The 12,720-nt window shown below is 57.6% G+C and overlaps 1 protein-coding gene across 5 annotated transcripts in view; it reads right to left on the reverse strand.

Moving 5' to 3' along the window:
• NRG2 (neuregulin 2) overlaps window positions 1-12,720 on the reverse strand; it is a 231,563-nt gene that overhangs the window by 9,614 nt on the left and 209,229 nt on the right. Inside the window, exons 5-6 of one of the 5 annotated variants that reach the window (XM_075543134.1) lie at window positions 6,518-6,576; window positions 1,619-1,642 (exon numbers count right to left, since the gene is read on the reverse strand). The exons of 1 other annotated variant lie outside the window; for it this stretch is intronic. In XM_075543134.1, the coding sequence (XP_075399249.1) occupies window positions 1,619-1,642; window positions 6,518-6,576 (83 nt within the window). Of the gene's footprint in view, window positions 1-1,618; window positions 1,643-6,517; window positions 6,577-6,976; window positions 7,054-12,720 lie in introns of all 5 variants that reach the window. 3 more of the 5 variants (XM_075543133.1, XM_075543136.1, XM_075543135.1) reach the window with 3 other exon arrangements.

Genomic DNA, 12,720 nt, shown 5'->3' on the forward strand with positions numbered 1-12,720 from the left:
CCCTGGGCTGCGCGTGTCCTTGCTACAAACACTTTCCCCAGCCAAGGGCAGCACGGCTGCTTTTCCTAGGGCATGGCTCCAGTGTCACCTCATTGGAAGAGGCTTCCATGAATATTTGGCCAATGGAGCTCTCCAGCCCGGCACTCCTGGGAAGCCCATCTTATTTTGTCTAAAGCACCGCAGAGCTTTCCTGTGGGTTTGCTGCCTGTCTTATCCCCACAGACACTCTTGGCCCCATGACTGCTGGGCCTTGGGGAGCTGTGTCCCCGGAGTCTGGTGAATCCTGGCGTTCAATTATTATCTCACCTCTACACACGCCCACTTCCAATGGCACCAAGGTGCTTCGCCACGTCCCTCCACACGCCCCCTCCTGCACACCCCACCACAGAGAACCACACCACCACACACTCACCCTTGTGTTCCGCCCCAACTAGACACCAGGCAGCCTGTCTCCCCACCTCATCAGCCAGCAGAGGCAGCAATCAGCGATGCACTGCCCTATGCCGTGTGGCCTCGGCCTCTAGCTCTCTCACTGGGCACAGTTCTTAGGGGCTGGTGGTGAGTGAATGAGGGTGATGGGGGAACTTTACTGCACCCCCCAATCTCCCCTTCGGAGCCCCTGCACTCTCTTGCAATATGTCTGGATACTTGAGCCCAGGGCAGAGGCCCCCAGCACTGACCCTTCAAAATCTCTTCCAACCTGGGAATCTTCCAGGGACCAGAGGGGGAGAGGGCCTGAGGGCCAGCTCTGAGTCGGATGGTGGGATGCGGTGGGTGGAGGGGCAGCTACTTGGGGCCAGCCCCGCCCTTCGCTGTTCATACACTGGAGTGCCCTTGTGAGGACTGGCCATGGACAGAGTGAGTGACAGCCTCAGGCAGATGGCAAGGCTTGGCAGACCCAGGGCGGGGGTGGGAGCTGGGGTGGGCAGACAGCTGGGGAGTCATCGGCTGCCAGTCTGGTGCAGGATGAAAAGCAATGGGAATGGAGATGGTGCACAGAAAGAGGGCTGGAGTCACACAGAAAGGGATGCCTCCCGACAACTCTCCGGCCCAGGCTTCTGGGGCTTCCAGGCCATTCCACTGTGTTGGCTCTTGTCTGGGCTGCATGCAGCTCAGGAGGAGGTCCTTCTCCTTGGGGACCCATGGTAGGGGCACCACTGCCCCCCTGGGGGCACAGTTCTGTACCCCTAAGTAGGTGCTGTTCCTGAGCTGCTTTTTTTTTTTTTACATTTTATTAGGGGCTCATACAACTCTTATCACAGTCCATACATATACATACATCAATTGTATAAAGCACATCTGTACATTCTTTGCCCTAATCATTTTCAAAACATTTGCTCTCCACTTAAGCCCATTGCATCAGGTCCTCTCTTTTTTTCTCCTCCCTCCCCGCTCCCTCCTCCCTCATGAGCCCTTGATAATTTATAGATTATTATTTTGTCATATCTTGTCCTATCTCCCCTCAAATCAACCTAGTTTACAAGAGGGCATCTTGACTGGGCCAGGAGAGGTTTTGGAATCATCTCTTTACAGGTGTATGGGGGCCGGAAGACGCGGTGCTGGGGGCTGGGGAGAGGGGCTTTGGGGATGGCTCGGAGGGACACATAGAGTTCCGTACCCTTTAATTCAAATCCCAGGTGCTCTGGCAGTGCAGAAGAGAGGAGGTCAGAGATGGGAGGGTAGAGGGAGGGAGGGAGGGAGGGAGGGAGAGAGAGAGAGAGAGAGAGAGAGAGAGAGAGAGAGAGAGAGAGAGAGAGAGAGAGAGAGAGAGAGAGAGAGAAAGACACGTTGATCAGGACTCTTCAGATACCGGCAGCCAGCCTATGAGGTGAAAGCAGGTTAGTGGTGTCCCCTCCCAGACCCCCCCGAGCTCCTTCCCTGGGATCCCGTCCCCCAGAGCCCCTGAGTGGGCGGAGAGAGGAGATGTTAGAGTCAGCTGGCAGGGCAGGTCTTTAGAGATGAGCTGTGCCAGTCAGTACCTGGGGAGGCAGAGGAGCAAGAGTCAGTTGGCAAATGTCCCCAGGGAGGAAAGAGCAGTGGGAGTGAGGGTCCAGGGAGTCCCCAACCCGCCCCCCTCCAGCTCCAGTGCCAGGACCTGCACAAGTCCCATGTGGAGATGACGTGCCCGCTCACGCTCAGCCCCACTAGCCTGTCTCTGCCCCCGGGATCCTCGCTGGGGCGTCCTGTCTTCACCAAACGTTTGATGTCCAAAAGGAGGGTATGGGCATGAGGGCCGGCCCAGATCCCTGCCCTGCCCTGCCCCACAAGCCTAGCTGACCTGCTCGACCCTGGTAATGCCAGAGCTCCGGGGGCGGGGGGAGGGGAGCCCACTACGGAGGGACAGGCGGGACTCAGGTCTATCCACCAACACCCACAACCTCCTGGAAGCCTCCAGAGGCCAGATCACTGCATCCGTGCCAGATCTCACTACTTTGGCAAAGCAAGCAAAACTGCCACTTAGAACACCCATGTTTCTCAGACGGGGGACGAGTCCCACCCCCAGAAGTGGAGCCATGTTGAAAATGTGTGACTTCAGGGCCCTGAGAGGTAGATGCCCAGGTCACTGAGGTCCAGGTAGCAGCTCTGCCGCTGCCCTGCTGTGTGCCCCAGCAACGCCCAGTCCCTCCTGGTAAATGGGGATCCGGCCTGGCCGTGCGATCCCCGAGAGGCGTGCACACCAGCCCTCGCTGCTGCATGATCCAAATGCATGGCATCGCGGCCCCGGGGGCAGGAGCCCAGAGATGCCAACGTGGGAATGCAACAGCCTGTTAGAGGCGCGGCTCTGGGCAATCCTAGTGCTCCTCCGGCTGCCCCAGGGCCTGCCCTGAGTCAGAGGAAGAGGTGAGTGGGCGTACAGAGCTAAGCTTGGGCTCTGCCCGTCACGGAGGCCCACTCTATGGCCTCCCCATATGCACAACACGCTCCAGCTAGAGAAGAAGAAAAATCCCAACTCACTGCCATCGAGTCAGTTCTGACTCATAGCAACCCCATCGGGCAGAGTAGAACTGCAGCTGTTGGTATCTGAGGCTGTGCATTTCTCCCGGGGAGCAGAGAGCCTCAGCTTTCTCCCGTGGGGTGACTGGTGGGCTTGAACAGCTGATCTGCGGTAGGTCACCGACACATAGCCCACTCTGCTACTAAGGCTCCTAGCTAGATCCAAGGGGACGGGAGGGGGGGTTGAGGGGGAACCTGCATTCTGATGTGTTCAGCCACCTGCTGAGGAAGCAGAAGACGGGACAAGCCAGCTGGCAGCCCTGGGGAATTTTCCACCCCGGCGTGTCTCTACTGCTTCTGCAGGGGGTCCCAGAGATGTCTCCATGTGCGAGAGGGCAGCAGAATGGGGTGGCTCTGAGCCAGGGACCAAGGTGGCTCTGAGTGACCCGTCAACTCCAGAAGAGACCACACTGGCTCTCCTGGTCAAGCTGAGGCGGGACACTTCTCTTGAACGTCTGGCTTTTCTTTTCTGTCTTGGAGCTCAGAGAAGGAAGCAAGCCACCACAAACACAGCTGGGTCTGCCCCTCTCCCAGGGCGCCCTGGGGCCTGCCCGGGTGCCGAGCAGGCACTGCCAGCCGTGTACACTCCGGGGGGTGGGGGAAGCAGCTCACTGAGGGCTGCGGTTCATCCCGGAGACAGGGTTCCCGCTGTTGGAATGCTCAGTCCTGCTGCCCGAGAGGGAGCAGCTTGGCCGATCATGGCACTTCTCACTGTGGTCCAGAGAGCTGGTCTGGACCTCGTTTTGGACAAAGCTGTCATGTTAGCTGAGACAGCTGGGCCTGGGGGGACTAGGGCACACTCCTAAGGTCACAGAGCAAATCAGGGTGCAGGAGGACTGGCGGCCAGGTAGACAGGCTCTCAATCGGAGCCCTGCTGTACCCACCTGCTGATTCTCTGGGCCGGTTTGACTGCGCCACTGAAGTAAAATGGAGCAGGGCTCCCCAAAGCCTTTCAGAGTCTCCTTCTGCCCCATCCCACTATGGTCACCAAGGGGTGGCAGGAGCCACAGCTTCTGGAGGTCCCGGCTGGCCTTCCCTTTGAGGCAACAGCCAGTGCTGTCCGGGGCAGGCTGGGCCAGCCACCAGGACAGCAGGCCCGCTTCGCCTCCCTGCCTTCTGTGAGGCCCTGGCACTCTCACACATCATGTTCACTGGCTGCCACCCAACTCACACGGGGCTGGCACCAGGGGCATCTTAGGCAGTCTCACTGGGCCATAATGTGCACTTCAGCAGTAACCAGGGCAGCCCGGATGCTGGCCTCCCCAGGCCTGGCTTACCAGCCAGTATGCACGCTTCTCCTGGACAGGCTGCATGTCACATAGTCATGGGATGCTGGACAAGGGTGCTGTGGGTCTCAGGGCCCATCCTTGACTGTGTGCGTGCATGCATGTTGTGCATCTGTGCTGGCGTGGAGGGCTGTCAGCGGAAGTTCAAAGTGCTATTGCAGTCCAGGCTTTGCTTTTCCGGGCTCTCCCAAGGATAACCTGCTCAACCGCTTTCCTCAGGGTATGGCAATCAGGCTCTGGGGGACTGACACTGACCCTCCAGGCACTGCCTCTCCAGCCCCCCCCCCCACCATCCCAGGTGGGCTTGGGAGGGGCATGACACAGTCCTCCAACCACTGGTGCAGGCTCTCTGCTTAGCCCTTCCTACATACGTCACTGCATGCTGTCCTCCCAGGGAGCCATGGGGCCTACCCCATCACTTTCTCCGTTCTACAGATAAGAACACCCATGCCAGAGGTTCAGTGAGGGCCCAGAACTAGTTCGTCCGGTGGCTACCTTGGCATGCAGCTCTATCTGAGCACTAAGCCACCATGTGACTGACGGGGCATTTTCAGCAGTGACCGGAGACACGTGCTTCCAGAGAGGAACGGTCAGAAGAGTGATGGTGTGAGGCAGCAAGGCTGGGCACTGCAGTTCCAGGCTCGGTTCTGGTGACCTGTGGCCCCATGGACCCTCCCACTAGATTGGAGCTGAAAGCTGACACAGTCCAGCTGCCAGAGAAGCCTTGGACAGTGGCTGAATTCCAGAGGGGCTGGGACACCCTGTCCGGAACAGTCCCATAAGGCAGGGAGGTGCTGGACCCGAGGGTGAAAGGAGCAGACACTGCCCACTATGCCCCTCTTGGGCCCTGCTTTCTGCTACGCTCCCCCCGCCCCCCAGGCCCCTCCTGACCCTCAGTCCTCCCCACACGGCTGTGTCTGACTATGATTCTCCCTGGAGCATGGGCCCAGGAGAATTCGGCTGGTCCACATGCCCACCCGCAGGCTCTGCCCTTACCCCGCACAGCCTCCCTCCCTGGGCCTGGCTGTGCTCATTGGCCTCAGACCAGACATGTTGCCTCCCACAACCGGCATCTGGGCTCACCAGCCCTCCCTCCCACTGGGGGCCTCTTCTTTCTCCTCCAAGTCTTGGGCTGTAGGCTTTGTGCAGAAGGGCAATGCCTGGGCCTTTGTGCTGTTGTATGAAGAAGATTGAGGCCTAAACTGCCCCCTCCTCCCCACACACCCCAGGGCAACCTAAATAGCTCCCGAAAAAAATCTTCCTAATACCCAGGCAGGCACCATCACCCTCAGTTCCTAATTTATCCTGGGACCTAACTGTCCTTCCAGAGAGGAAGGGGCCAGGGTGGGACAGACAGGATGGGACAGGGTGATGAGAATGGGCCCGACAAGTAAGTCACCAGTCCACTGGAGCCCCAAAGAGAGTTCAGGGCTGGCCTGTAGCTTTTTGCTCTGCTCTATCTCCACCTGGTGGTACTTAAAGGAACTTCTCCAGGGCCGCAAATAAAAGAAACACTGCAGTTAGGGCTGCAGCCTTGGGCCATGGGGGCTCACACTTTTTTTTCATTCAACTGCCAAAACTAGAAAGTCCCAACCTCCACAGGAAAAAAAAAAACAAAGAAAAAGGGAAGGGAATGCCGTCCTTGGTGGCTTCAAACCAGAGAGGTTGTGGAGACTAGACCTCTTAAGTCCTCAGTCCTTCTGTCATGTAGCTTCTGCAACCACATCTGTAGCCCCACACATGTCTCCAGGCTTTGGAAACCCTGAAAATCATAATCCTGGGTCCTGCTCTCCTCAGCTTCCCCTCAGCCCCCAAACCAAACTCTGGTCAAGCCAGAAGGCTGGTGTTCTAAGGACTGTCTGTTCTGGAGCTCAGACACACCAGCACTCATGCACACACTCACTGCTGGCCCCCAGCGGCAGCCTGGGCTGGGGTGGGCTCTGCAAATGCTCCTTGCATTCTGGCCAGATGAACTGTCCCCAGAGGCAGCGGAAGGCCCAAGTATGGCTGGCTGCGGGCAGGAAGAATCCTGCGCTCCTGTGCCCATGTGGAGCAGGGGTGGGAGGGCGGGTGGTGGCCGGGGTGGCGGTGGCAGGTCTTCTCTGTGCACTAGGGGCCAAGAGAAGGCCAGGACACTCCCGATAGCCCCTTCTAGTCTCACTAAGTAAGGTCCCTCCCCTCCCACAGGGGGAGCTAGTCAGTCACCAGGGAAAAGAAGAAAGAAGAAAGAGACATACTGGAGAAGTTGACCATTGCGAACTGCTGACACCTGTCCCCGGTGTAGCCCACAGGACACCTACCAAAAGAAAGAAAACCAGAAAGAGAGAGCCAGGATAGCAAGACACAGGCATCGCAACACCCCGGCACCGGCTCCTGCCAGTGCCAGCTGGGCTTCTTGCCACCGGTACCATTTGCACTGGCCTTGCCACTCTGCCCCTTACCTGCGGCCCTGAACGTTAAACCCAAGGGTTAGGCCAAAAATGAAAAACAAAGCAAACAAAACGAAACAAAAGAGAACTAACAAACCAAAATACGAAAGAGAAAAAAGAGAAACGAAAAACAAAACAGCCAAAGATCAAAACAACCAACACCCCTGGCCCTACGCCCTACACGAGAGGGGTGGGGGGAGGGGAGGGGCGCTGCACCCAGGAGCTTTCTAAGGAGCAGGGACTTGTGTTTGTAATCTTCAAACATACTTTGCTTAGGATCTGGCATGTACAATCGCAAAGGCAGTTTCTCCAAACATCTCTGTCCGAAGAATCCGTTTGGACATCTGGAGAAGGAAAAGGGGAAAAATCACAGAACAAACTGGCATCATCCGCGAGGCTAAGGTTAGAAATCAAAGTGCACAGTGATGAATGAGAAAAATCAAGTCAGGCACTTGGGGTCACACTCGTAGCTGAAGGGGCTGAAGTCAGGGCTGGGTGGAGGGCTCGGAAATCTGCTTAAAAAAAAAACCAACTCTCTAATCAGTGTGGCTCCGTGGGTGGCGGGGAGGGTGGGGGAGGGACCAGGAGGGGGATGATTGGGGGGGAGAGGGAGTGGGGGAAGATGGGGAGTTACTGACTCATTGTCCTGATGACCCCTGAATCCTTCCTTCTTACCTGCCTGGGGCCCCAGGAAGCCAGCACTGTAGCCCCTTGGTGCCAGGCAATCTGCTGACAGGACACTGCAAGGGACTGGAAGCCCCTCCTTCAGTCCCTGCACGGTGATTCTCTCCAGGGCCCTCCGCAAACAGCCCCCAGAAAACTCCCAGGAGAATGCCAGATGGCTGTTCCCAGACTGCCCGTGACAAGAGGGACCTTGGGAAATGTTCTTTTCTAGTCTCTCAAAGAGGGTTCAGTGACCAGATAAGTTAGGGAGCCACTCCCGGGGTGCCTGCTGTCACTGCAGACCACACCAACACATGAAAGGCTGTGCAGAAGTTTGCAGAAGGGAAGAGCAAAACTTTCCAGGATTCCTCACATTTCCTTGACCATGGACATCGCTTTTTGAGGAGCCCTGGAGCAATAGGCATGGGAAAAGCTTCCTGGGGAGAAAGGTAAGTTGGAGAAGACCCAGAATGGCCAGCATCCCAAAGCTGGCCTTCCAGGTGCATGGTAGGTGCATAGTATCTGGCCTCAGGTGGCAAGAACCACAGGGAAGCTATAAGAGGCTCACTGGGGACATTGGGGCGCAGTGAAGGGGCCTCCCCTCCTTTTCCCCCCATGACTTGCTCCTCCATCATGGCCTTGCTCTGGCCTGGGTATCAGTCTCCTAGCTTGCCTTCTCTATATGCACCACCCACTTCCACCTTTTTGTCTTGTCCTCACCCCAAAGGTGTGTACCTCCTTCTATGTGGCTGTCACTCCTCAGTCTCCTAGGCTTCGGGAGCCATGGCCGGTCCTGTCCTTCCTTCTAAACCCCAGCAACACTAGCTACCTAAGGAGAAACAGACCTCGGTGGCCTGCGCCAACCCCAACAAGCTCCCACTCACAGATGGGTCTATGTCACCTCTGGCTATTCCTCCTTAGGAAGGCAGGTCACCTCCTCGGGGCCTTACCAGTGTCCCCTCAACCGGAGGCCACAGTTCAATACTGATCCATCTCAACTCGCTCAAAAGCTGAATGTGTTTGACGACTTGACACTCTAGGCTCCACTGGCCATCAACAAGTCCCCTGGACTTAGAGTGAGTAGTGGCCCTTTGTCTGTGATCGATACAAACCCCCTGTGGCCCCTGAAGGTCACCGGGAGTAGTGGCGAATGGGTGTGGTGGGGGAACAGGCAGCTGGAGTTTCTCTGGGCCTCAGTGAAATCTCCCTTAAGGGGAGCAGGAAGCTGATTGGTAGAGTGGTGGGAGTGTCTGGCCAATGGCAGTGGTGGAGGGCTGGGCAGTGTGCTTGGGGCTGCCAATGAGGTTGATGCACGGCCATCTTGGTGGGCATGTCGCTGGCAGAGAGGCTACCTCTAGGCCTTTGGTTCCTCTCTGGTCCCCAGGCCTGGTCCCTAATCATCCTAGCCCAGGAAAATAGAGGTCGTAACCAAGGCTCGACAGCCATCTCCAGCCAGGCTCAGCTCTTCTTCCTCCGCTCCCAGAAATTGATGTCCACTTGAGATGGGGACTAAAAGGGAGAAGTAATTTTTTCAAGCAGAAGCACCTTTGGGGACAAAGGAGAAAAGTGACTCCTAGAATCTACAACAGAACCAGAATGGTGCATTCGACTGTGTCCAATGTCTGAGGTTAGCTCGGCTCTGGGAGGAAGGGGCAATTTGTGTGTGTGTGTGTGTGTGTGTGTGTGTGTGTGTGTGTGTACCAGAGAGAACGGGAGCGGGTGGAAGGCAGGAGGGGACAAGGGAGACCAATGACAGCTAAAGCCACCTGATCTCTGATGCCACACTCAGCCTGGACTCCCCAACTGCCTCCTCGTGGCTTTCTCGGCCAGTGTCACACAGCTGCAGGTAGTGCCGTTCCCACTTGGTTCATGAGTCGAAAGGCACCCCCTGGAGTTGTACAAAAGTATGAGTTGAACCTTCCTGCCCTGGGACAGCAGCTTCCGCATTCACTGAACCAGAGAGGAGGCACCTTGTGTGGGGGAGGACTGACGTGCAGGCAGCTCCATGGGGCACTGGCTCCTTCTGGGGCCCGCCTGGACCCTGCTGCCTCTCTCCTTATCTCTGCTGGTTGAGGAGGAGCACATCTAGAAGGTGGGGACTTCCCTTGAGAAGATTCAGGGGGGTTGGTTCTGTAGCCTACCTGAAGTGCCCCCCAAAGCAGGGCCAAAGGGTACAGGGGAGAGATTGGTCTATCCACCAGGATGGGCACCTGAAAGTGTGATTGGGTGGCTGGTGGGTTCCCACTCAAACAGGTGTCTAACCTCTGAGGTTTAGGGGCGCAGAGGACAGATTAGAAGGAGCAGCAGGTAACGGCCTCCCCAGCCCTTCCCGCCTGGTCCTCGCTGGGACTAGGGGCAGGTCTGCTTCCAGGGCTGGAGAAGAGCAGGGTGGGAGGGGCAGGCGGCATCTGTGAGGACAGAGAGGCCAGGACTGCCTCCTCTCCAGTGCCCCACCCCACCTCCGGGGTAGCCTGGGGATAATGCCATGTGTGCTGCCCTGCCCGGGGGAGGGAGAAGATGAAGGATGAGCGTGTGCCCCCGGGCACTGATGGGGGTGAAGGGGGAAGGGTGCCTCTTGCCTCATGAGGTGAGGGTGAAGATGTGTGGTGAGGACGGACAGGCAGATGGGGGTGGGATAGGGGGTGGGTCACCTGGACACAGGGTGCAGGGAGATATGGGGTGAGGAAGATGAGCCGATGGGAGAGGGAAGCATGCCACTGGTATGTGCACAGGGCTGGAAAGAGAGTCTTGTTCTGTCATCATCCCCTGAACCAGTCCCCAAGAGTCACGCACCAACCGTGCTCGACATAACACGGAGAGAAGAGGAGAAAGCAGCAAGAGGAGGGGCCGAGGCCCCTGTCTGGCCCAGACAGGAGACAGTCACCTGGATTTGGATCCCCATGTTCAAATCCCCCCGAGTTTCCTTTCCTTTCTTTCTTTTTAAATAACAACAACAGAAAAAACCAAAACCAAAAACAAAATGCAGTATCAGTGACATTGTTGGTTTTGCCTGTGTTTCCAGAAATACGGGCAAGGCAGGGAGGGGCTGGGCGGGCCTGCTTCCCAACGCTCCCTGCGGGGGCTCTGAACCAATACACCACATTGAGGGCAAGAAACCCAGGCAGGAAAACGGACCGGGAGAGAAACGGGAATGAAACTGGCCGGTCTAGTTTCATTATCCAAGCTAAGCGGAAATGCAAAGAAAAAAACCAAAAAAACCAACCAAAAAACCAAAATAAAAAGTAAACAAACAGCACAAATGGTAAGACGTGAATTCCGGCTCCTAAGGGCTTTCTTTCTTTTTTCTTTTTGTAAATTCCTTTCAGGTGCCATCAGGGTCCCCAAATTGGCCTGCCCCACTTCCCTCCCGGCCAGCCCACCCCCAGGACGACCTCTGAGCTCTGTCCTACCCCCCCCCCTCCCCGCCCACCCTGCCCTTCTCCAGCACAGTCCTGAGCCCCTGCCCTCTTGCCACCGGTCTTGGAGGCTGCTTGTCTCACTGTCACCAGTCCGGCCATGCCGGGAGCTCCGCTTCTCCGGAGGGCACACAAAAGGAGTTGGGGAGGGGAAGAGGGCTGAAGGAGCCCGGCAGGGCCTGACCCCCAGGGGACTGAGATAGGAGGTGGTGATAAGCACCAAGGTCTAGGTCTATGTAGGAGCCCCAGTGGCCCTGACCAAGGGTAGGAGTGGGCAGGGGGACAGGAGATCATGGCAATGGTTCAGGCTCCAGGTTCCTCTCAGATGGTAGCGGTCCAAGGTGCTAAGCCTTGCTGAGGGGCATCTGGGAACCCATGGATCATATCACTTGCCCCCCACACTCAATTCAACTCTAGTGCTGAAGTCTTGGGTCCCCATGGCCCTGGAGCCAGGGGCTGATTTCAGCGAACATGCTGATTGCTTCCGGGGGCTAGAGCAGAGGAGAGACCTGGAGAGGGGGAGGGCAAAGGGTGTGGGAGGAGGTTCACCCTGGGAGGTAGTCCAGGGACCCTGTGCGTCTCTAGTTATTGCACAGAGCTCATGGGGAAGGCTGGCAGGGTCCCAGGTCAGTGCGACTAATGTGGCAGCCTCTGAGGGGAAGGAGGGGATGGAGGAGGGTGGCCCCAGACAACCTGTTGTTACTGTCTCCTGAGATTCAGGGTGGGGGAGTGGGGAGAGTGGTGGGGGAAGAATCGGACCAGGCAGGCCAGCTAAGGACAAGAGTCACTGTTGTACTGGGAATTCAGGCCAGCCTAACCCGGCACTATGGCACTGTTAAGCGGAGGGGCCTTCAAAACCCCAGGGGTGCTCCCCGGGCCTCAGCGAGAGCACTGTGACCAGGGGGGAACTGCAGATCTGCAGCCAGAGGCCAAAGGCAGTGGCCCTTGCCCGCCGGGGCAGGAGACCAAGATTGCCAGCCTTAACTCTGTTCCTGAGGATGCCAATCCCCTCATTTTGAGCTCCGTCCATCTGCACAGATGCCACGGGAATGGGGCGGCTTTGACACCTTGCTAGGGCCCCACACTTGGCTGTTGTGGCTTTCTGACTCTTGCTTGAGAATGGCCCAGAGTCTGCGTGGTCCTCACCCAGCTCTCCTCACGCCTCACACATAGGCCAGAGAATCTCTCAAGGGGGCTCTGCGCCCAGATGTCTAGAAGACCGCACAACTCTCCCTCAGTGCTGGGTCCCCGCCTCCCTCTTTTCTCAGGGGGACGTGGTTCTGAGCCCCTCAGTTATCCTGAGGGGTGTCCCACTGGGCTGCAGAGCAGGCCCTGGCCCTTGGGAAGGCAGAGAAGGCCAGACTGGAGCCTCGCCTCAACCCTGTCCTCCTATACCGGGCCTCCTTCACTGCAGTGCCCTCGATGGTGTCTTGGAAGCACCCTCAACCCAGAGGGAGAGGTCTGGGACTGCAGGGGGCCAGGGACCACCCACAGCAGAGCTGGACACTGAGGTTCTGTAGGGTATGGGAGCATCTAGAGCAGAGCTGGAAACTGAGGTTCTGTAGGGTGGAGGGAGCACCCACAGCAGAGCTGGACACGGGTTCTGTAGGGTGTGGGGAGCACTCGGAGCAGAGCTGGACACTGGGGTTCTGTAGGGTGTGGGGAGCACCCAGAGCAGAGCTGGACACTGGGGTTCTGTAGGGTGTGGGGAGCACTCAGAACAGAGCTGGACACTGGGGTTCTGCAGGATGTGGAGAGCACCCAGAGCAGAGCTGGACACTGGGGTTCTGCAGGGTGTGGGGAGCACTCGGAGCAGAGCTGGACACTGGGGTTCTGTAGGGTGTGGGGAGCACTGAGAGCAGAGCTGGACACTGAGGTTCTGTAGGGTATGGGAGCACTGAGAGCAGAGCTGGACACTGGGGTTCTGTAGGG

This window comes from Tenrec ecaudatus, chromosome 2 (assembly GCF_050624435.1).
Source record: "Tenrec ecaudatus isolate mTenEca1 chromosome 2, mTenEca1.hap1, whole genome shotgun sequence".
NCBI lineage: Eukaryota > Metazoa > Chordata > Mammalia > Afrosoricida > Tenrecidae > Tenrec > Tenrec ecaudatus.